This window comes from Vulpes vulpes, chromosome 2, assembly GCF_048418805.1.
Source record: "Vulpes vulpes isolate BD-2025 chromosome 2, VulVul3, whole genome shotgun sequence".
NCBI lineage: Eukaryota > Metazoa > Chordata > Mammalia > Carnivora > Canidae > Vulpes > Vulpes vulpes.
Window position 1 is genome coordinate 88,224,903 of NC_132781.1, and position 24,958 is coordinate 88,249,860.

General features: G+C 40.2%; 1 protein-coding gene across 7 annotated transcripts in view; it reads right to left on the reverse strand.

Annotated features, from left to right (window-relative positions):
* Nucleotides 1-24,958, reverse strand: part of CCNY (cyclin Y) — a 235,079-nt gene that overhangs the window by 50,766 nt on the left and 159,355 nt on the right. For 6 of the 7 annotated variants that reach the window (XM_026000812.2, XM_072749172.1, XM_072749173.1 and 3 more), the window contains one exon: nucleotides 16,098-16,132. The exons of the other annotated variant lie outside the window; for it this stretch is intronic. In XM_026000812.2, the coding sequence (XP_025856597.1) occupies nucleotides 16,098-16,132 (35 nt within the window). The remainder of the gene's footprint in view (nucleotides 1-16,097; nucleotides 16,133-24,958) is intronic. 7 annotated transcript variants of the gene reach the window in all.

The following is a 24,958-nucleotide window of genomic DNA, read 5'->3' on the forward strand; positions in this document are numbered from 1 at the left end:
TGGTTCTTTCACAAATGTATAAATGTTGAGCTCTCTGAGGCACCTGAGAACTGAGAACTACTTTTGAAAGGTACTGGTAAAGAATACAGAATTTATATTATGCACTGATGACATCTAATTGAATACTAAGTAGATTTTTCGCAATATGTGGGCGATATGATTAGTAGACATTGCTCCGGATAATTCTTATTCAAAAGCAAGTTAGGGGAAAAAAAAATAAAATAAAATCACCCAAACAAGCTTCCATTTACCTGGTGCTATGTTGACCATCTAAGTGGCATTTTCAGCAACTAATCCAAATGATCTCTTTAAGGCTAATAAAAATTGCCTGCCTCAACTGCACACTTGCAACAAAATCCTCAGTGTTTACACTTTACTAATGTAAAGGAAGCCTTAAATAGAGACCAAATGCCCCATTCCACACTTTAAAATATACTTGTTTAAAAAGGTTTCCTCTAAATTAAGTTATGAAAATAGGCGGTAGCCTGAGAAATACAAAAAGGATGTTAATAAACAGAATCTCCCCTCAAAACTAAATAAAAATGTAAGTCACTATTTTAAGTACCCAGTTCCTTAGATCATGGCTAGAGGGCACCGCACTACTGAAACATTCTAATCCTCCCTAGCACTGGTTTATAAATAGCATGTGGGTCAGAAGGAAATAACCAAAGTCAGGAAATTCAGTTCTTGGGCTTTCCTTCTTAAACTCTCACTGTTCTGTGCCTGTGTAAGGAAAGGGCACAAAGAAAACTTGCAAAGTTCAAGTTATAATTTGAAAGTCAATTTTAGATGGCATTTTCACATCTATCAAATCAATCACAACATTCTCATTAAGACAATCCAAAGGCACTAAAAATATTTTTTTCTTTTCTTCAGCTCTTATAGCAATCATATATGTCACACAAAACACTAAAACTCAAAACATAAGATAGCTATTAATTCAGGTGGCAAGCTTTTGAAGGTCTTAATGAAAGTTTCTCCATGGGTGCAAAATCTACTACAAACAAAATCTCAATAGACACTATATTTAAAACAAAAATTCAGTAATTAATTGATGTGTTAATGAATTTTTAGAGACATGGTTTAATCCCAACAATGCAGCAAAATGACAATTCTAATTCACTTCTATTTCCTGTGGTTTCAATTATTCCCTCTGATACAAATTTCTCAGGATTGAAATGTGATGGGAACTAAACCTAAGAAAACATGGGCATGGGAGTCCAGGAAAGGAGATGAGGAACACACACAAGTGAACATAATCTACATCCCTTCACAGTCTAAGAAACTCCCTCCGTGAGCCCACAGCTACATAGGTGTACCCTGGGCACACACAATCCCTAAGGGTCAGAGGATTATTAGAAGGGTGGCAGCCTCCCAGCACTCAGGGCTGGTGTGCCAAAGCCCTCAATTTGCCAAGGGAACACCAACTAAGCTTTCATATTATACAACAGGTTCTAAACAAAATACAAATCCTTGGTATTAAGTTATACAGATTTTTAGTCACAGAGTGCATCACTCTAAAACAGTATTTGGGTGTTAAGTCACTTGTTTAATGTCAGAACTACAAGATTCAGAGAATGTAAACTTCTCTGGATCTGAAATCTACATCACTAAAAAGGCTCAAATAATCAGAATCCTGTAGCAGAAAAGCTCTTGATTCCAGTGTTGCTCTCCTGCTTTGGTTTCTGTTTTGAATGGTTCCATGTAGCAGAGGGAAGGGACAGCCAGCCCAGGCCCCAACACCTCTCAACAGGCACCAATGTGTGTCCTGCAACACGGACAGCTTGAAACTCTGGCCCTGCCTCTGAAGCATCAGAGACACATGCACGCACATTCACAGAAAAGCATGTTCTCATTTGTTCAATATTTTGAATAAGCACATGGTACGCCAGTTTTAAGACTATATAACATAATAGTACATTGATTTAGTTGTCCCATGGTTCTAGAAAATCCAGAGGCTTGTACATGTGTGTGTCTGGCAAAGCTAAAACCTCCCAGTTAGGTTTCAGTGTTTCTGCATAAAGAACATGGCAAAAAAAAAAAAAAAAAAAAAAAAGAAGAAGAAGAACATGGCCATCTGATGCATTGGTAACAGTACTGAGGAAGATGGTGTTGCAGGTGTGAAGCGGATTCAGCCATGACTAAGAGCTGGGCAAGTTACTCAGCCTCCCTGTCTGCACGTCACCTCCCTGTCTACCACAGAGATGACAGGGTCATATGAGGAGCAGATGAGTTAATATTCATTAAGGGTGCTAGCAGTGCCAGCACAAGGGAAGTATTCTAACAGTACTTGTAAAATAAAAAGTATACTAAACATGTAAAAAAAGTGATAAGAATACTTTTTTATGCTAATGTCTGTTTTACATATGAGAAGTATACAGAACAAAATACACCTAGGGTAGTATCCGACTGGAAAAGGACAGGTGCACTGGCTTAGACAGACAGTAGTCTTGGTGAATGTCAACCATGAATGGCTTGGACAGGGAGCAGAGAACAGTCCAATTAATGAGAAGTCCAATGATGGATTTTAAGGAAATAAATGCTCTAAACTATTATTCAAAATATTTTAAGAAAATAAAAGTTTCTATCTTTGAAATTGTGTACATTTTACAAATTAAGTAATAAATATGTGGAATAAAACTTTAGAACTGAGTGAACGTCATTAAGTCCAGCTATTCACGTGATGCCTACAGTATAAAATAATTATTTACACCCAGATCCATTAACACACAATTGTTGGACTGTACATTTAAGACGCTTTCATGGAGGAATTATCATGTGTCCCAAATACCGAGATTATCCCTTCCTATAATTCCAATTAGATGTCTGTCAGATACAAAGACATGTAGATACACACACACAACCACACAACCACACAACCGCACACACACACGCAATCCAAGGGCAGGACAAAGAGAAATGAGGGTACAGGGATAAGACTTGTCACTGAACACTCCAAATGACCAGAAATCCTTCTCCCAACTACTTGAACCCCCTGCCTTCTCAGATCACTCTGACCTTCCATGGGCAGCATACATCACACAGAACCCATAGACCATCAGGTAGCAACCACTCACCTTACTGCTGCTTCCTCCTTGTCAAAGGAAGGTACCTGGAGTACTGCTTCCCTCACCTCCAGGGGAAGATCTAACATTCTCCAGGCCAGGGCTAGTAAATGACTCCGCTTCTTCACATTTTCTAGAAGTCGGCTCACCCTTCACATGCAATACACCCATTCACAGAGAACTCCAAGCTACTGTGATGAGTCCTTTCCATCCCTAGCTCTCTCCTAGTTTCCCTCTATCTCTCTGACTACTCAGTCCCTGTTTGTGGACTGAACTTCTCAGTACTCCCTGGAAGGTGACAGTCTTTTCTTCTCCTGTATGCAGTCCTCCTGGGGACCCATTAGCTCAACATCCTTCTGCTCTCCTTTGAATCCCAAATCTCTCCTCTTTGGCCCCACCTCTCTTCCAAGCTCTCCACCTAAATGTTCCTCACAGTGCCTGTCCTCAAACAGCACACTAATCTCTTCTTCCATTCAATTATAATGGCTTAAAACAAAAAAATACACAAAATATTCTTGAATATTCTGTCTTTCCTTTGCTCTCCTTGCATCAAGTACTATTGAACCTACCTGCTAAACACATTTCAAAAGTATTTTCCTCTACATCCCTCCAGCCACTAACTGGTAAATGAATGGCCTCCATCACTTCTCACTGTATTACTATAAAAGCTTAGGCTCATTCCTCTCCAAACCAGTCTTCCTCTGATGCTGTGGTCTTCTTACAAAGCCAAATTACCCCCACCCCACCCCACCCCCCTCCACCCTGCTTAAATGATTCAGAGGTTCTCCACTGCAGGGCCGGGACACTCATCAGCTCTTCATCTCCCCAGGTCACCACTCCCTTCTTCCTTCCACATATATTACACTTTGACATAATTAAATGCTGACATGATGCCAGTAACAAATTTTATTTAACGGTCACCAAATAAAAGCCAACAGCATTCTGGATATTTTATATGTGTTCACTTACAGCTCACAAAACCCTCCAGAATTCTCATTTTGCAGATAAGTCAAGGAGGTCAGAGAAATTAAGTACTATTTCTGAGGTCAAATCTAAGACACCAGAGTTCACATTTGTGAACACATTTGTCTGACTCCAAAGTTCATGCCTTCCTACCAACAGCAAGAAGGAGAGTGCCATGTATTAACAACCTGGCAAACAGGAGCTCCTGGCCCTTGCCATTGGAGAGAGAAATAACAATGACATGAGCACAGGACCCAAAGTCCTGGTTCTCTTGTGGTCCTGCTAGGAACCAGCTCATGTGAATGAGACACTCCAGTTCAGATGAAACAAGATTATGGCTGAAGTTTGAAGTAATAGAGTTCAGCATATAGTTCTGCCACTGATCAGTTGTGTAACCTTGGGCAAGTTAGGTAAGTAGGATGATAACAAGCCCTGGCTTGCTGGGGACACTCTTAGTTTGCCCCTGTTGTCCTTGAATAACCAATAACAGCATCCCTTTTCACACTTAATAGTGTCCTGGTTTGGGCAATAAATTATAAGGTTCCCATAATGCTTTACCTCCCCAAACTTCAGTGTCTTCATCTGTAAAATATGGAGAGTTGACCCACCCCTCATTGTGGTGCTGTGAGGGCTAGCCCAAGATAACACTTGGAGTGCTGAGCACATGGACATGTTCAACGAATATTATTAAGTCACTTAAACACCTAATCTCTGTGCTTTAACTTCCCATTTTCAATGGTTGGACAAAACTGACCTACTATTTCTTAGGGTTTGTTAGTATCAAATAAAAATTAAACATTAGAAAATATGAGGTAATATTAGTAGAGGAAAAAAGTTGTAAAAGTTTGAAAAAAAATGATAAAATCTCCAAAAACGAAAGTTCCCTCTTTTTTGGGGGGGGGATCCCAAGGAGAGCAAACCATGCTGATCTGCATGGAGAGGGATAGTTTCCCAAAGCACAGAGAAATGAAATTTGTACAAGTATTTCTTTATTAAGCATTAGCTAAAGGTCTGATTTGTATAAAATACATGTGGGAAGAGCACAGGAGAGGAGGAAAAAGAGGCTGGGTTGCCTACTGCCAGCACCTGCAACACTCATGGTATGCAGTCTCACGAAACCATGAAGGCAAGTGTGGTAGTTCCCTCAATAGATTAAGAAAGTATCTTTGTCCAAGTCACATAGCCAATACGGAGATTCTGTGCAGGTCCCAAGTCCATACAAACCGAGGGCACTTATCTATGAAAGCAGAAGCACTCAAGCTCAGAGCAGAGCTATGAGAGAGAAGAGCTCCACCAGCATCCTCCAATACCACCACAGGCCTCAGACAAAATGACAAAAGAACAAAACAAACGGAAGATACCTCATCTTTATTTCACGATATTAACAAACTAATATTCCATGGGAAGAAAAAGGGAGACTGAACAGCTTTTTGCAGGATCAATTTGTTATAGCAGGGAAAGACTTTAAGTTCTGAAAGACTAAAGAACTAAAAGAAAAAGCAAATATCCATGGAATTAAGAACAGAGGAGGACAAAATCATTAATTTATGAAAGTAGAAAATAAACCAACACTGGATTTCAAGAACATAAACTGGGCAAATGCCAAGACTGAGGTCAAATTTTGCTCTGTGAATCATGCATGCTGTCACTACAAAATAATTACATTCATTAATACACTTCAATCCCAGGTCTAATGTTGGTTTTATAACGGCTCAGTGCACCAACTCTACATCGAGAAGTACTTTTTCTCATTAAATTTCTGGTTGTGAGGCAAAATCCAGAAATATAATCTTTTAGGCCTGGCATTATGTGAGGTGGAGAGGTTTTCCTGGTAGCACTGAGGGTGTGCGGTTCCACCCCCTGAGGAGGCTTCTGGTACAGCAACTAGCACAGGGTTTATGCCTCAGCTCTTTCGGCAGCTACAGAAGAAACAGTTCACTTTCCAAATAACATTTTTCCATTACTTAATTTTTTAAAGAGATTTTCTTTATTTATTCATGAGAGACACACAGAGAGGCAGAGACATAGGCAGAGGGAGAAGCAGGCTCCATGCAGGGAGCTTGATGCAGGACCTGATTCCAGGACTCCAGGATCACAACCTAAGCTCAAGGCAGACGCTCAACCACTGAGCCACCCAGGTGTCCCTCCATTACTACATTTCTTAAATGCAATGGCATATACAGTCCAGGCTATATTTTTTGGGATAGAGTGGGGCGGGAAATGAGCAAATTCCAGAATCCTGAGGGTAAAGTAGGGTGGACGCTTATTCAATGTAGGCCTTAAATTTTTTAATCTACAGAAAGACTCAAAAATAGGTTAAACCTGCCTCAGAATGTAAGAAACTCAAGTTTCTTTCCTACTTCCTTTGAGCTCCCTCTTCTAATTAGGAAACTGTCACAGAAGCTCAAATATGCACAATACAAATGTTCAAAGGTCCACATACATCATCTCCACTGCCATTCATAATGATCCTGCGAGGTAGTTCCAGAAGGTAAGCCAACAGCACTTCTCTTTAAGGGTGACAGAATCAAAGCACTTGATCAAGTCACCAGGAACCAGGCATCACAAAGTGGAGATTTTTCAGAACAATAAGAATTCTGGCCACCTGACTCCTAGTAAAGTATTCTTGCTACACCATCTTGTTCTTAAGCAATATCCCTTCAAAATTCTCAATGAATGCAGTCATAGTTATATAGGTAAAACATTTCTGGTTCCAGAAGATCATTTCTTCTTTTGGTAAAAGTTTTTTTTTTTTTTTTTTTTTTATTTTATTTATGATAGTCAGAGAGAGAGAGAGAGGCAGAGACACAGGCAGAGGGAGAAACAGGCTCCATGCACCGGGAGCCCGACGTGGGATTCGATCCCGGGCCTCCAGGATCGCGCCCTGGGCCAAAGGCAGGCGCTAAACCGCTGCGCCACCCAGGGATCCCTAAAAGTTTAAAAAATAAAAAGGAAGAAAAGAAAAAATAAGAGTTGTGATTTGAAGACACAAGTAGCTTATTGTTGATGAGAGTTTAAAACTGAATTCATTGGACTGAAGATGCAACATTAATAGCCAAAGACCAGCTACTTTGGAAAACGTTTTGGCAATTCCTCAAAATGCTAAATACAGAATGTATATTCCAGTAATTCTACTCCTAGGTATATGCCCAAGAGAAATGAAAATATATCACTACACAAAAACTTGTACAAGAATGTTCATAGCAGCATTATTCCTAACAGTCAAAAGGTGGAACAACCCAAATGTCTATCAACTGACGAATGGATAAATAAAATGTGGCCAAGCTAGATGATGAACTAGTATTTGCCATAATAGTATTTGCCATAAAAAGGAATACACTGCAGTATGGATGCACCCTGAAAACATGCTAAGTGAAAGAAGTCCATCATAAAAGGCTATATTGTAGGATTAGATTTATATGAAATGTCCAAAACAGACAAATCTATAGAGGCAGCAAGCAGAGTAGTAGCTGCCAGGAGTGGGGGTGGTGGTGGTGGTGATGAAGAACACAGAGTGACTGTTAATGAATACAAGATTTCTTTTTGGGGTAATGAGTACGTTCTAAAATTGACTGTGGTAATAGCTGCACAACTCCATGACTATACTAAAAACCATTAAGTTGTATACTTTAAAAAGGTGAATTTTATGGTATGTAAATTATCTCAACAAAGCTATTTTTTAAAAATAAAAATAGTTAAAAACCAAAACTAAGAAAAAACCTGATGGGACAGACTAGAACTGGAAATTTTTACTGTATCAGTGCAAATTAACAATTTCTAGTTATTAATTTACTAGTTATGTTTGCTGAATGGGCCAGCTAGGAGCACTGAACTGACACCCCAGCAGCGATGAGTACACCTGAACTCTAGGTCTGGGTTTCTACCACTGCTTGTCACTGAAAAAAAAAAAAAGAAAAGAAAGAAAAGAAAGAAAAGAAAGAAAGAAAAGAAAGAAAGACAAGAAAGAAAGACAAGAAAGAAAGACAAGAAAGAAAGAAAGAAAGAAAGAAAGAAAGAAAGAAAGAAAGAAAAAAAATCAGAGAAATGGCTGATCCCAGGGCTGACCTAGGGAGGTACAAGGTGAGCCTGTAATATCCTACTATGCTAAAAAGCAAGAGAGTGCTAAAAAAGAAAGAGGGAGAGGGATAGGGATAGGGAGAGGGAGAGGGAGAGAGAGAGGGAGAGAGAGAGAGAGAGAGAGAGAGAGAGAGAGAGAGAGAGGCATACCACAAGAACACAGAGCCAGTTTGAAAAGACTGCCATTAGACAAATCTAGGGAAATGTGAGTATCAAAACAATTAAGCACAGGAACAACTATAAATCACTGATAAAACAGAAATCCGTAAGTCCATACTAAAGATGGATGGATGGTAGGATGGGTGGATGGGAAGAAAGGGTTTCCCCTAAGGGCAGAATGATGACTGCCAAAGGGCTGGGAAGTTAGCATTCTGCATTCAAAATATAAATATTGGTTTAAGCAAGAATGATCAATAGATGCTAAATCTGGGGTTGGAGGTAAGATGCAGGGTATTTGTTTGCACAGTCCATAGACTGCTTATTAGTTGGCAGGGGAAATGCTTTTAAATACGGGGTAGAGAATTTGGACGGCACCTTGCAGGGTGATCAAAATCAACATTGCCAATGAAGTCAGAAGAATATCGTGTCTCCAGATTTGAAACACAAAGCAGCGCAAGGAGCATTCCATTCAGGCTGTAAATGTTCTCCCAGTTCCTTCAGACAAATCCAAAACAGGAAACATTCTGTTAAAAAAAAAAATGGGGTGCCTGGGTGGCTCAGTCAGTTAAGCGTCTGACTCTTGGTTTCAGCTTAGGTCATGATCCCATGGCTGTGAGATCAAGCCCTGCATTGGGCTCCATGCTGAGTGGGGAGTCTGCTAGAAGATTCTCTCCCTCTGCCCCCATCCCAATGAATAAATCTTTTAAAAACCAAACAAAAAACACCTAGCCCTGTATTCTTGAACAATGTTAGTGTCATGAAATACACGGAAAGGCTGAGGATCTCTCCAGATTAAAGGGCACTGAGGGGCACACCAACTAAGTGTCATGTGTGATCCTGGATTGAGAGCAGTACCAGAGGAAAACAGGCTACACAGGACATGATGAGGCCACTTTAACATAGCTGCATTATAGACAATTAAAAAGAACTGTACCAATGTTTAATCCTTGATTTTGATAACAATATTGTAGTTACACAGAGAATACCCTTGTTCTTAGGAAATACACAGTAAAATATTTCTTAATACTGTACTTTAAAGGGAGTGATGCAGGTAATTCCCAAACAATTCAGAGAAAATATATAGGATAATGATCAGAGGATGAGTAGAATCTGGATAAAAGGTATATGGGAATTTTTTGTACTATTATTATTACAACTTTTAGAAGTTTGAAATCTTTCAAAAAAGTTAAATATATACATATATACATGTAAAAGTTACACATGCTTCTCTATAACTACCTAACACATGTAACACATAAAACTTTATATAATATACATATGTGTAACAATATTTCTATAAAGTAAAAGAACAGGGTGGGAACCTCTGCTCAAAGGGCAAGGGGTAGAGAGTTGGCTTTCTAAAGAGCTTTTCTTGCAAAGTTCTTGCTCCTTCTCAGACCTCCTGTTTTTCCTTTGCTTTCTCTACTCCAGAAGTCCCTAAGCAAGATGATAAAGTTGAAACTGAGGTCAAGAGAGTGAGAAGTAAAAAATAAGATGACACAGTAAAGAGGGTACCTGTCCAGCTCACATAAGCAACAGTAGTGAATCCTCTACCCCTAGAAAATGACAACAAAGGACCTGGGAAGTCACAGGTTGAGGGCATCTAAGAACAGCTCTTTTCACCCATCCAGCAGTGTCTAAGCAATGAAAACCAGGAAACCGTGGTCAAGAATTTGTGCCGTCTACAGATAAGATCCTAACAGCGCATACAAAAGATCATGGTTTCAAACACAGCAATGCTCCCTGACAACATGCCATGAATTCTCTAGGACAAATCCTAACACTGGTTCAGTGACCCCTTCACTTGTATGTCTCATCAAGGAAACTGCAGTTTTCAAAATGACTTACGGAGGCACCAGGGAAGCAATTCCACCTGTCAGCTATCCTGTATTTGTACAGACTATTATTACATTTCACAAGTGACACTTTATTTGTGCCACCTGATGAGTGACAGAATGAAGGGGAAGGATGAGTGTGGTGGAAACAGGAGAGAAACAGGACAAGCGAAAGTGTTCTAGAGACATAACCAAGACCCTCAAAGACCTGATGTCTTACAGACTCTCATCTGTATCAACATTACCAACGTATACACCATTATCATTTCTAGATACTCTAAAACAAAACAAAACTGAGAGGAAACAAAGCATGTCCCCTATTTCAATATCCTGTGTCAAGTATTATGAGGATGTGAGAATGAAAGTATCTAAGATTCCCTTAGTGAGCTGTGAAAATCCTATAATCTTGTATCACTACAACTTTCCTATAAATTTGAAGTTATTCCAAAATATGAGGTTGATCCTTTCGTCTTCCTGGACTTTTAAAAATCTTACTGAGATTAAAATCTTAGGGAGGCTTCTTTCACACTGTCCAAGCATATTGTATTGATGCTAACATACCAGTTCATAAATTTGTATTCTATTAAGAGCAAATTTCCCAGAGAGGCAAAGCAAAGTTTAGAATTTTTTAAATTTCAGTTCCTGGATCAAACTCACTTCATTCTTTGACTTCTTATGGCTTAAGAGATATAGGAATATAACAGAAAAAACATTGTTTTAGAAGGAATATAACCCTATCTCCTTCAAAGCTAGAAGGCAGAAATCAATTCAGAATTTAACTAGTTTGGACCCTCAACTTTATAGTCAACTAATATTCAATAAAGGAGGAAAGACTATCCACTGGAAGAAAGACAGTCCCTTCAATAAATGGTGCTGGGAAAATTGGACATCCACATGCAGAGGAATGAAACTAGACCACTCTCTTTCACCATACACAAAGATAAACTCAAAATGGATGAGAGATCTAAATGTGAGACAAGAGTCCATCAAAATCCTAGAGGAGAACACAGGCAACACCCTTTTGGAACTCAGCCACAGTAACTTCTTGCAAGATACATCCACGAAGGCAAAAGACACAAAAACAAAAATGAACTATTGGGACTTCATCAAGATAAGAAGCTTTTGCACAGCAAAGGATACAGTCAACAAAACTAAAAGACAACCTACAGAATGGGAGAAGATATTTGCAATGACGTATCAGATAAAGGGCTAGTTTCCAAGATCTATAAAGAACTTATTAAACTCAACACCAAAGAAACAAACAATCCAATCATGAAATGGGCAAAAGACATGAACAGAAATCTCACAGAGGAAGACATAGACATGGCCAACACGCACATGAGAAAATGCTCTGCGTCACTTGCCATCAGGGAAATACAAATCAAAACCACAATGAGATACCACCTCACACCAGTGAGAATGGGGAAAATTAACAAGGCAGGAAACAACAAATGTTGGAGAGGATGCGGAGAAAAGGGAACCCTCTTACACTGTTGGTGGGAATGTGAACTGGTGCAGCCACTCTGGAAAACTCTGTGGAGGTTCCTCAGAGTTAAAAATAGACCTGCCCTACGACCCAGCAATTGCACTGTTGGGGATTTACCCCAAAGACTCAGATGCAATGAAACGCCGGGACACCTGCACCCCGATGTTTCTAGCAGCAATGGCCACAATAGCCAAACTGTGGAAGGAGCCTCGGTGTCCATCGAAAGATGAATGCATAAAGAAGATGTGGTTTATGTATCCAATGGAATATTACTCAGCCATTAGAAATGACAAATACCCACCATTTGCTTCAACGTGGATGGAACTGGAGGGTATTATGCTGAGTGAAGTAAGTCAATCGGAGAAGGACAAACATTATATGTTCTCATTCATTTGGGGAATATAAGTAATAGTGAAAGGGAATAGAAGGGAAGGGAGAAGAAATGTGTGGGAAATATCAGGAAGGGAGACAGAACATAAAGACTCCTAACTCTGGGAAACGAACTAGGGGTGGGGTAGAAGGGGAGGAGGGCAGGGGGTGGGGGTGAATGGGTGACGGGCACGGAGGGGGGCACTTGACAGGATGAGCACTGGGTGTTATTCTGTATGTTGGCAAATTGAACACCAATAAAAAATAAATTTATTATTAAAAAAAAAGAATTTAACTAGTTAAGACGACTATGAACTCTCTACACAGCAGTATCCCCAAACAAAATTGGAAAGAATATATTCCATTCTGACCCTAACAATTATGAAAACACTATATTCATACTCAAAATACCAGAAAGACTTTCATTAGTTTTGGTGTTGAACTTGGAAAATTAAACAGAATTTATCTGTATTCCAATAGGCAATAAAAGTAATAACATCAACATATGCATATGGTTGATGCATATGGTTATAATTAGTTTGCAAATCACCTTCTTTTCCATTATATCATTTGAGTCAGGTAGGCCAATAATTATGTCCCATTCTATGAGACAGGAGAACTGAGACTTTCAGACTTTTTCAAAGTCCCCAAATTATCAGGTGGCAGGTCTAGGGCTTGAGCAAAATCCTTTTGGCTCTAAGTCCAGCTAACAGTGTGACTACTGCTTAACTGTTAAGTAACATCCTATAGTTACTTTATTCTCTCACAAAGTTTCTAGAACTATCACCTGTCTCATTATTAAGACAAATACTATCATTGTTTTCCATGAGTGTAAGGTAGGTCAGCCATTCAATTCTGATTCATTCTTTTTTAATACCTTTTTTTTTTTTTAAACTTCTTAGAATGATCAAATCACTTTAGGTATGCTGTTACCAAGTGACAAGAGGATGTCATAGAAATATTAGCACAAAGTAAAAGGCATGAATTTTCCCTAAGTTTCAAGGGTGATTCTAGACTGGACGCCTGCAATGTGCCACTCACAATTTATAAAGAGAGATCTACACATTCTAATTAAAAGATTCATTGAAATAACTAACCTTAAACAAAAAGCAAAGCCGAAACTTTAGCAAATGTTGAATGAAGTAGAAACTTTAAACAAAGCTCTTTACCCAGCCCTCTTTTAAAAACCTAAATGTCATTCATAATGTATTACATTTTCCTAGAACTATTAATACTAATTACTTGAAAACATAGAAAGATGATTAGTTGAATATGAATCTTTATAATTCACCCTGACTTAACTATCAAAATAACCAAAGAGGTTTATCCTCAAATGGTTTCAAGGTTTAAAATCTATAATAATTCTTTTAGAGGCAGCCTCTTTTTACTTAATCCTTTATGAATGTCTTGGCTCGTCTGGGCCAATTAAATAAAGGCCCATCTCTCTTCCAGCCTGGGTGGTGTTTCATTCTCAACTGATCCTTTCCCTGTTAATGTTCCCAAAGTCTACTCCTGTCACTTGCCAAGGTGTTACTAGCTGGGAGCCAGAAAAGTCTAATTCTCTTCCATCTAGTACAAGCTATTTCCCCCACAGACATTATCCAGGGGTAGAGTTGACCACACTTACATTCTAAAATGGCTTACCTAGAGCCACTGCTTTCATTTTTCTTAAATAGTAGCTAGCCTCCTTGTAGATTTTCTTAGCAACATGTACTGATTAGGTTTTTCAGAACATGAAGGAGAAATTAAAGAAACAGCACCCCTCAAAATAAAGCCACTAAAAAAGAGGTTTTATAAGCAAGGGCAAAGAATAACCATCATTCCACAGTTCAACAATAAATTAAATTACAAATTTTTGTTAGGGCCAGTATTCAGAAATGAGTTCTAGAAACTATCCTATAAAAATTTAATTATAAATATCATCTCTAACTTTAGATAAAAAAGCTTAACAACCTCTGTCCAAGTGAGAACTGATAAATAGTACCTACCCAGCATGGTTACTAAATAGATTAGAACAGACCCAGACACAAACATGGTAATCAACAGACTACTGATGATGACAATTCATCCTTTGTCTAGTGTTCTAACTTATAACACCCAGGTGTCTAAGAACCTGAACACAGATGGTTTATTGGCCTAATTTGAATCTGCAGTAACTTCACTCCAATTATATTCCAGTCGGTTGGAATGGCGCATTCCAATGGCTTTTCTCAGCACATGCAAAACCAATATGCTACTTTACAACTAGGTCTATTCACAAACTAGAGGGTAATACTGTTACACAGTCATCTGTTATGTAAGACAGCACAGAGATTTATATAGGAAGTACATTAGAGCAGATGTCAACAGCTGTGTAATTTCACTCTTTGTATCAGGAGATGAGATGTTTTACAGAGGTCTGAGGGCTGAGCTGGCTTACAATACATAGCCTACCATTCTAATCCATATTCTGGGTACAAGAGATATTTACCCAGTGTGTACCCAGGACTGTATACAACACAAAGTGTGAGGTTAAGTTGGAGAAATATCCAAATAGATCTGCACGTCAGCACTATTGACAGCACATCTCTGTCTCATTAGCCACAATCAGAACAGGGTGGCATGGGCTAACTCCTATCCTCCTCTTTCTTCAAAACACCTTTATAATAGAGCTGCAATGACCAAGAAAGGCAGCTTGTCTGCAGTTTCAACTCATCTCTTCTTTGCGACTTCCTTGTCAGATTTGCTAATGAGTCAGAAAGCACCTACCCCAGAGCATCCAGCAGGCAAAGAAATGAAAGATAAGGATTTATAAAATTAGTTCAAATCACTCAAACTTCTATGTCTAGGTATATACTGTTTTTTTTTAAATAATGCTTATGTTTTTCTTGTGACATAAATTTTAATTTCACAGATACTTTACACATTGATGCTTCAAAATTTGAGAAGGCCAGGGAAGAGGTCGCAAATGCTTTAAGAATCCAATAAAAATTACAGACCCTCTCTCTGACCCTTCCGACACTGTATAGGTATATCTATACGGACTTGCCTAAGAAGGAATTATCAATCTCCCAAGGGTGAACCATGGAGCCCCTCTGAGAGCTTGGGCCTGGCTTATGAATTTTTCAACTGCATTTTGTCCAGATCTCCAACGGGCAGGGAAGGCAGTAGTATTATAGCTATAAGTCTCTTTAACATAGCTTCAGTGCCAAGTACTTCAAAATCCACAAAAACTTATATGCAAACAGTTTAGAAATTCTGAGAAAGTCCTTATAAGGTCAAATACATCATCATTCTTTTCAATATGAGAATTTATAGCATGCTTCTTTTGGTAATTCCCCTACTTCATCATTCCATACCTCATGGAGACAGTTTTCTTTCCTAAATAAAGAGGCATATATTTAGAAGGAGAGGAAAGTGGCAGGTCTCCACACTCCTGAGGGATAGAGGTCGGGGTGTTCTAGGGTGGAGAGGTGTTAGTGGGAGGGCAGACAGAGCAGAGACTGGAGCCAGCAAGCGGCATCTGCCCCTCCAGGAAGAACAAAGTACCTCAAAGAGACACTTCATGCCTAGCCAGCAGGGGATGGAGATACTGCTCAGAACTGGCCAAAAGACTAGAGCTGAACTTTTTAAATCCTTTTAAAACTAAAGTATTATCCAGTTTATTCTTTCTGCAGGAACTCTAAAAACAAAGGGACTCTGCTGGACCTCTAAATACCTATTAAAGAGAGGAAAGAATATGTGGAGACAATAGCCTCATGGAAACAATTATGTGTTTATTCAAACAGAAGTGAATTACAGGGAGAAAAATGGTAATGGCAGTGGCGGGGTGGGGGGTAGTAGAAGAAGGAAAGAATTAGAAATTTAACAGAAGTGGCTTTCATTTGGACCTGTGTAGTGTGTGCTATGGTATTGTTCATTCATACCTTCCCGTGAACAACAGCAGTTTGGGGCTTCTGGAAAAACACTTTGGACAGTGGAAATACCAAGCCATACTTGCCAAATTACAAACCAAACTGAGCATATGTACATCACAACATTCTTCACATTCTTCCATGTACTGACAAAATACATGAACCCTTTGCACCTACTCCAGACATGGTTATTTAAGCTCTTTACACAGTATAGTCATTATGAAGAACACAAGGAGACAACTTCACTTACATGGTTAATGAAGAGACTCTTGCGTTTTTCTCTCACTGTGAAAACAAAAGATGCGACAGAAATGTTACATGCCTGCATGCTAACCCCTTGCAGACTGCTGAGGACTAGGCCTCTTGTGTCACTGTCCCATCCTTCCACCAACCAACATACCCAGGTGCTCAATTACCATATGTAAGACTATGTGACCTGCACAAATGCAGATCTGAACTTGGCTAACAGAGCAAAATATATACCCAGTTAAAGTATGGCAACTGCAGCTACGATTAGCTGAGTAGTAATAGCTTTCCAATAACTAAATTAATTAGTAATTTCATAAAACTTGATGCTTCCATTAATTTAGGATGATTAACCAGTAATAAGACTATTTATTTCTAACTCAACCAAACCTATAAAGATCCACACAATTTGGGTGAAATATATATAATAATAATAATACATGCAACAGCATTAAGACACAGGACAGATAATGTACATCAGAAGCGTTATTTATCGTGGAAACCAACTGCGCTGAGAGCTGGGTGCTAATGAATAAAACCAGGCAGTATCCTCTCCCTCGGTAAGGCTGGTAAAATCCACAATAAAAAATACTGCCCTAAAAAAAAAAAAAAAAAATACTGCCCTGTCTAAAAGAGCATTTCTCCTACTACTGTCTGTGCATCATGGCTCAGCCTTCCCTACATCAGACCTTAGTGTTTCCCAAGTCCTTAGCCCCAAAGATGTAGAAGGGTGACAGTGAAACCAGAGGATTATTAAAATAACCTAGGAGCACTGAGTTTTGCCTCTTTTTTCCTAAAGACTTACTTTTGAGGGTACATATTCGTCACCTGGCATATTTATTGAGTAGGGCACTACAGAGGAGATGAAGACCAGGTTTCCTTCAAGGGGATGACATCCTTGGTTCCTGGGAATCCATAATGCTACCTCATACAAACTGCATACAAATCCAGTTCATCTGAGGAGGAAATTTTTTTTTCTTGGTAGTCAGTCCATGACCCAAGTGTGGAATGTTGTGCCCAAGATCACGAATCCGGGAAACCAAGGAGCCGACACCGATGCAAACACACGAGGGTTTATTTACAAGCTCGAGCCTGGGTCCAAGTATACCCGACGCAGCAGAGCAGGGACTTGGACCCCAAGACTAAGAGGCTTAGCAACTTTATAGGGGCCAGTGGCCAATGGGATACACAGAAAGTTGCACAGTCATGCTGGTCCACTGAGCCGGATTTCCGATTAGGGTGTGTCCTGGGCTTGACTAGGGCGGGGCAGTGCCCTAAGTAATAAGCAGGTCAGCACAAGCCTGGTGCAGCCCAAAATAGAGTCAGTTCTGCTCTGCTTGTCCAGGAATTTTGTTAAATTGCCTGGGTCCCACACGGAATCACTAGTTTTCAAAAGCCCTGCAGCTGATCTGCGGGAGGGGGCTTGGGAAATGCTTTCCTATATTTACATTCTGTTCTTCAATTCACAAGAAAACATTTGTCCCTCTTCCTATCTCAAAGATGCTTGAGATACAAAGCAAAAACCAACTTGAGGATCCTGCTGAGAGAAGGTACTTATACGTGGCCATCAGATGGATTCATCCTAACTGAGCTAATTCTCTCTCCTAGGAATCTGGAGATGTTAGTTCATCACACTAGCACCTAATCTGAAGGCATAAGGTGGGTGGGATGAAGTGCATCTCCTTCTGAGCAGAAAAGAATTAACACAGAAGGTTTGTGCATCCCTGAAATGGCCTGTTTGCAAGGGAGACCCTAAGCTGGTGTCTGAGAATATGGATTTAGGGAGGGTTTCCTACCATTCCCTAGCTGATAAAAAGTGGCTCATTGTGCTTACATTGTGCAAATAATACGGTTTATGCTAAATGCCTGCTTTCCTCCTGGGAATCTAAAATTTTTGTACATACTGGGCAGAGGCTGCCTACTTAACCAGTCCTCAATAAAAATCCTGGGCACTGGGTCTCTAAGGAGCTTTCCTGGCTGGCATATGTTACAGGTTGTCACTGGGGAAACCTAGCACATCCTGTGTGACTCTACCTGGAGAGTACTCTTGGAAGCCATAATAAGCCATAGCCATGAGTATGACTATTTTTTGAGGGCTATGACCCCTACTGAATCACCAGAACTGGGCAGGGGGTAGAGGATCACTCTGAGGATCTCCAACACACCTGCCATGCAGAAATGAATGGAGGGCAGGAGGGTGATGAGATGAGATGGTAGGTGCTTCCTTATTCCTAATGGCTTTTAGTCCTTATTTCCCATGACCTGTAAGGTTTCTCAGGTACCCTGGCGCCCTTACAATTAATTATTCCTTTTCTCCTAAGCTAGTAGGAATACAATCAAGACACTACCACAGGAGAAAAAACAATAAGTGGAAATTCTTACACTTGTACCACCAAAAATGATGAATTATACCGCTTAAATTTAAATCTGTCCTTAAAATAAATTTGAAACTACTGAGACCAGTAATCAGTTCTGAAATTCAAACAGCTTTTGGTCATTTTATTTTATGTAATGGTAGTGGCAATATGCCAATTCATTTCTGACATTAGCTTTAATCATTTTTAAACCTGAATATTTTTGCTTACTAATAACACATCAACCAAAATTCTCCAGAGTTTTCAGAGTTCCTATATAACTGAGGGACTAATAGTCATATTTTGCTTTGCTGGGAAAACAGGCAACAAATTGATGTGGATCATACATCACACTTTCCTGGAAAAGGTATAGCTCTTTCCCTTTGATCCCATCCACGATGGTTTGTTAACGAAATTTTTAATTAACTATTAAAATAAATCCATAATGACTTAAATAGAAAATATATTTGATGCTTTAAAAATAAGCCATCTAACATTAACAAAAATACTACTGTTGGCATTACGTGTTCTCCAGATAAAATGAGAAAATGGCAGTGTCTGCCATCTGCGATAACCAGAACTTCACTTAGGTTGCTACATGGACATCCCCTTGTCACAATGTCACAGAAGCAAAATTTCTTTACTTTTAAAAGTACAACTTTCTAAAAACAACTTTCTTTCAAAAAACCTAGTGCCTAATTATAGAGGACTGATTAACAATCTAAATGCAATTTCAGCTAACCTCTATTACAGACAAGCATTTAAAAAATTATGTTGGTTTCCACTGTCCCACCTCTAAAACAGATCTTCCAATGGCAAATGTCAGCTACTATTTGACACAAAATGTGAGAACTAAATAAGTCCTAAAATAGATAATCCAACATCCTTCCTTTGAAAATATGGAAGCAAGCAGCCTGTGCAGGCACACAGAGTGACTAGCAGGGGGAAGGTAGAGGATGGCTTGCTGGCTTTCCCAGACTCCTTCCTCTGCATGACCCTCCCTCCACAGGGCAGTGTCCCTGCTGCCTGAAACCTGCATGAAATCTGACAACAGATCATTAGGATCCAGTATGAACAAAGCTAAACTGTTCCACAAAGAAAAACTACCTAGCTTGTTAATTACACTGGATGTGAAGGACTGGCAGGTGGGAGGCCTTGACTACAACGTAAAGAATTACAGAATTTTGTTTTGAGATGTAAAGGTGATTGCTGGGATAGCAGAGCCAGTTGGGACCACTAAAATCTGGTTCAAAAGAAAAGGTTTCCTTTTCCTTTCTTTTTTTTCCTGTGGGTGAGCACAGATCAGGCTTTAAACAATCATAAGTTCATATTAATTTTTCTTATAAGTTTGAGATTATTAGACAATCTCCAAAGTTTTCAATAATTCAGTGAATTCAATCACTCACTTAATTCAAAATACAGCCATTGAGTCCCATTAGGGAACACAGCTCGAAGGGAAATGCAAAGATATCCTGGGGTGACAGCCTTTCTAAACTCATAGCTTTACAGGGATGAAAGTTTGGGACACCAGTGACTGGGACACAGATTTGTACAGCGTGGAACACATCCACTCCACACCTATGGGCCCTGTACTGGGTGTCCTGATGAGGTCGCTACACACCTCTCCCGCACCGCAGGACCGCTTCTGCAGAGAACTCCAGCCCTCTCAGAATTGTCCTGAACCTGTATTTAGTTCTAAACTTGGGCAGAGAGGAAGGGGACAATTCTGTACCTTCAAAGTGAAATCTAAATAAGCAAAGCAACAAAAATGAAAATATAAGAAAAACTGCAAAGATGTCTAGGGCAGAGCAGTCATGAGAGCAGAAGATTCCAGAGGACAGAACAGGTGTCAGAAGCATGTACAGGCATATGGAGAAAACCATTCAAAGATCAAGCGTACATCTAAAAAACTGCCAACTAACTTTGGATGTTTTCTGTTTACCTTGGAGAATATGTAGGGTCAAAGGATTTACTCAGAAGCACAGAAACCTAAATAAAGTGGATTCTTTTAGAATTCTGCTGATATTAAAGAAATGCATGCTTATTATTAAAAAAAAATCAGAAAACACTGAGCAGTACAAAGAAAAAGATACAAATAGAATTTAGGTTAGGAAAATACAGAGAAACATCAAGAAAAAACATATAATCCAACAACCCAGAGATAACTTAGTATGTTAGTGTGTATCCTCTCAAAATGAGTCTTTTCTCTATATGTACTTACCCAGATGTATTATGTGCATTTTTGCATTTCAATATATTTACATATAAACGTGCAAATATATACATGTGCACATATGCAAGCACACAAAGAGAAATGCTCTCCATTTTTCTGTTGGTATGTTAGCACTGTCATTGGCTGTATAACAATTCTTTAATAAATAAGGGGATTAACCCTTTGCCATACGTATTGCAGTATCTTTCCCATTTGATGATTTAATTTTTAGGATGTATTTTGACACAAGTTTTCATTTTTTGGCAATTTCTCCCACAAGTTTATATAAGCTTAAAGCTTACATGCCCCCCTTTCCCATTCTGAGATTCATACTTACTCATACTCTTTCTAGATATTTATAATTATATTCATTACAGTTAACCTACAACTAGGTGACCTACTAGAAATCTATTCTGGCATATGGTGCCAAGGGTATCACTTCATTTTTTTTAAGATGAGATTCAAGGTACTCTCTACTTTTCTAAAGAGCTGCTATCAAATGTTGGTTACAACAATTTCAGATCTGACTTCTTCCTGATTTGCTTCCAAGGTGTCTGGAAGCAACTCTTAAATGAGACGGTTCATCTATTTATATCAGAAACATGGACAGAAAAAGCTGGTTTGGGCACAGCAGAGCCCAGAGACCACCCTTTCTTCTTCCACTGGTAGTCATCACTTCTCCTGGTCAGACCTAGGTTCAGTGTGAACCGCTGCAGTCCTAAGACATCCTAAGATGGCAGAGACCAAGGTCAGGGAAGAAACTCAATCCAAGTGAGCAAATGCATACCTATACTTCAGAATAAGGACTGCACTTACTGAGAGCCTATGCGGTCTTGGATTCTGTGCTCAGAGCTCTGACAGACTGTGTAGTTGGTCTTCCTGACAATGTCATGAGGAGACACTAACTCTATTTTACTGTGGTTCAGGAAAACCATAGGGATCAGGTGTACAGGATCATACAAACAGTAATGGATGTAAGCTTATGGCTCCAGCAGGTTGATTCCAGAAGGCTGTGCTTTAATACAAGACTGTCTTAGGAAATCTTTCCAAGATATTAGTTGTTCTTATGTGGTGAATGACTCAGACTTATCAAGGAAATTCAGTTGCCTTCCAGATGTCGCAGAGGAGCTGACCACAAACATCAATCATGTAAGGTAGGCTATAAACATGAGAAGCTCTGAAAAGTACAGAAAGGATTAGCCTGTACTAAATGAAGGGAGACTGGAGGATCTCACAGTTTAAAAAGGAGAGTCAAAAGAGGTTATAGAAAGTACGAGTTTATCACTACCAACTAACAAACCTGAGGGCACTGGCAAGCAGCAGGACATAGCTGTGGTAGAGAGGGTATAAAGCTCTATCCCCCTGGGATGAATGACCACCCCTTGCCTCGGCTCCAGGTCTCTGCTTACTGAGCCATTTTCTGACTACTGAAGCTGGGGAAAGCAGAGGCCAGGAGAGACGAAAAAGTGCAAGGCATACTAAAGAAAAACTGATATCCTGGGGTGTAATTTGGTTTCAGTGGCGTGTGTCCTGTGCAAGCAACTTTCTCCAGACTGGAAGGCACAAGAGATCAGACACTGGAGCAAGGCAATGCTTCCAAGAAAAGTGGGCCACAAAGCCCAAAAAGACTTCTGTTGTCCACGTAACTGACAGGGCTTAGCATGCTGGCATCGCACCACCTTGTGCAGCACAACAGATGACTATAGAGATAGGGAAAGCTGTCCTGAGGGTGGGATGGTCGTGTCAAGTTCAGACCTGAAGTCCTAATATGCTGCCTGGGCCTGAAAACCCACATTCCCCTGTCCTCAAATAACAGGCCTGCCCCTTTTTAATGAAGTTAGGAAAGGTAGAAGAAAGTGATGCTGCCATATACACTAGAGAGCCATTCTGTCAGGGCGACTGTCCCAATGCCCTAGCACATCTGCCCAGCAGTGACCCCCTGCCTTCACTCTTTCATTACTTTATTCATTCAATCCATTTTAAGTTTCTAAGATGTGCTAGCCTCTGTGCTTGTTACAGAGAATGCAAAATGAGGAAAACAAAGTCCCTCTCTTAAAGCAACATGGAATTTAGTGGATATAACAACCTCTTTATATACAATCTCTTTATATACAAATCATTAAAAAATCAGCTCCACAAGAGAGGAATACACAAACTGCACTGAATTTAATGCCACTAATTTTACGGTACACCTTTATTTTATTTGCCACTAAGGAAGGAAAAAAATGCTGTCAATTAAATTTTGAGAAGCCATTGCCTGTTCTGATTTCAGAGATGTTACAGTTGGGAAATATCTGTCAGAATGGTGGAATGTGGGAAATCTGGGGAAGCACCATCTAAGAGGCAGACTTTAGACTGGCATGTGCTAGAGGGAAGGGTGCTGAGGACCAGGATGGTGCATCAGCTACAGTGTGACAGGCCACAGGGACTGGCCTTTCAGCACTGGGAGCAGCTCAGAAGTGTGGGAGCACACAGCAGGAAGCAGAGGGGGCTCGGCAGGAAAGGCAGAAAGGGCTCAAAGGAATGGCTGCATGCCACACCGAGGTATCACTATCCCTTGTGGATGAGCAGAAACTGATGGAGGAGAATGGTTTGAGCAAGGGGAGCCCTAGTGGACCTGTTTCAGAATGCTCCTTCTGGCAGCAAAGTGGAGGAAAGGTGAGAAGGGAGTTGAAAGCAGGAAAGGGCTGATGGTCACAGGTCAAGTGCAGGAATATGAGTGGGGAGTCGTGACACTGGAGGAAGAAATACCAAGTATATAGGGGACAGATGGAATATAAGACATTGATCACAGGACTCTTGGGCTGCTGGCTGGGGACCCAGACTGACAGTGGGTTTATTCTTTAAAAAAACAAAACAAAACAGGAAGAAAAGCAGGCAGGAGAGGAAAAAGATGACTTCCAATTTAGACATGAAAATCCTGGGGGATTTGTAGAACCGCCACATGGAATGTCTCTCAGGCAGTGGGAAACACACATCTGGATCACATAATTACAGTGCCAGGAAAAGGGATGGCTTCTCCCTGCCTGAGGTCCTGGGATAGAATGGCTCTAGGGAGTCCCAAGTGTCAGTGCTTCACAGGTACAAGAGCAGAGACATGCTGAATGCTTACTGTAAATTCAACACATCTTCTTATTGCCTCATGACAACAATCTACTAACGTGACTGTTAGGACCACTGCCAATTTACTGGAAATTACAACCTAGGAGGTCACATCACTATAAAGCTAACTAATGGTACTCAAGAGCCTAAGGTCAGTCCCAGAGCCCTCGCTGCCAAACTGGAGTCCAAAGACCAAACACCCCTCAAGAAGTGGCTGGCCACAGGCTAAAGATAATCATAGCCTCCTACATATGGATCGACCTTTCACTGCTCTAGACTTCTGGTATTTCTCGCACATGTACCTCCCCAGACCAGAAGGAAAAAATCAGATAACACAATCCTAGTTTTCATCATTCTTTCCCCAAAATGCTCTTGTCAAAGGACAATTCAGGGCTGGACTAGGACAGCGGTCTTAAAACTAGGTGTTTAAAGAACTCTTGAACACAGCTGATGTGTGAGGCAGGGGCTCCGTCCCTACTTCCTTCTCACAGTTACCTTTCTCCCACTTCTCAGAAAAAGGCATGGCAACCCACCCCTGGATGTACACCAACCTGATATGGAAGACCTCTGCCAGGGGACTAAACAGACATCAGGGTTGAGGCTGCTGCCTTTAATCCAGGTTCTGTTACCTGCAGCACAGCATGGAATCTGCCCTGTCCTGTGACATTTCTAAGGGACAGTGAGGACTTCTGGCTCTCAATCTACAGATATCACACAGGGATGACAGTTTCTAATCAGCACCATGCCTCTTCAGTGCTTAGACTATGCCAAAGATGCAGGCTGTGAGGGAGAGACCCAGGGGAGAGCACAGGGATGAGCATGAAGGTGTAGCAGACTGCTAGCAAGGCACACACTTCATCCTACCTGTCTGGCCATTTATCATGATCAAATCAAGTGAAGATCAGAGGCATGTACACTGACATGGGACATGAACTGAAAAGAAATGGAATCAGACCATTTCTGACAGAGAATAAGTCTGATTAGACTGACTGGTTTGACAATGCATAGCTTTGCCAATGAGGTCATATGAAAGACATATAACATTTTGACAAAAATATATTTTAATCCAAAGAGAAGCTAAAAACATTAGTTCAGAGGAAAGGGACAGGTGGGAAATCTTTCACTCAACATATATTAGAGTCCCTTCTATGAGCTACTCACAGTACATGGCACAGAGATGTAAATGTGAGAAAGACA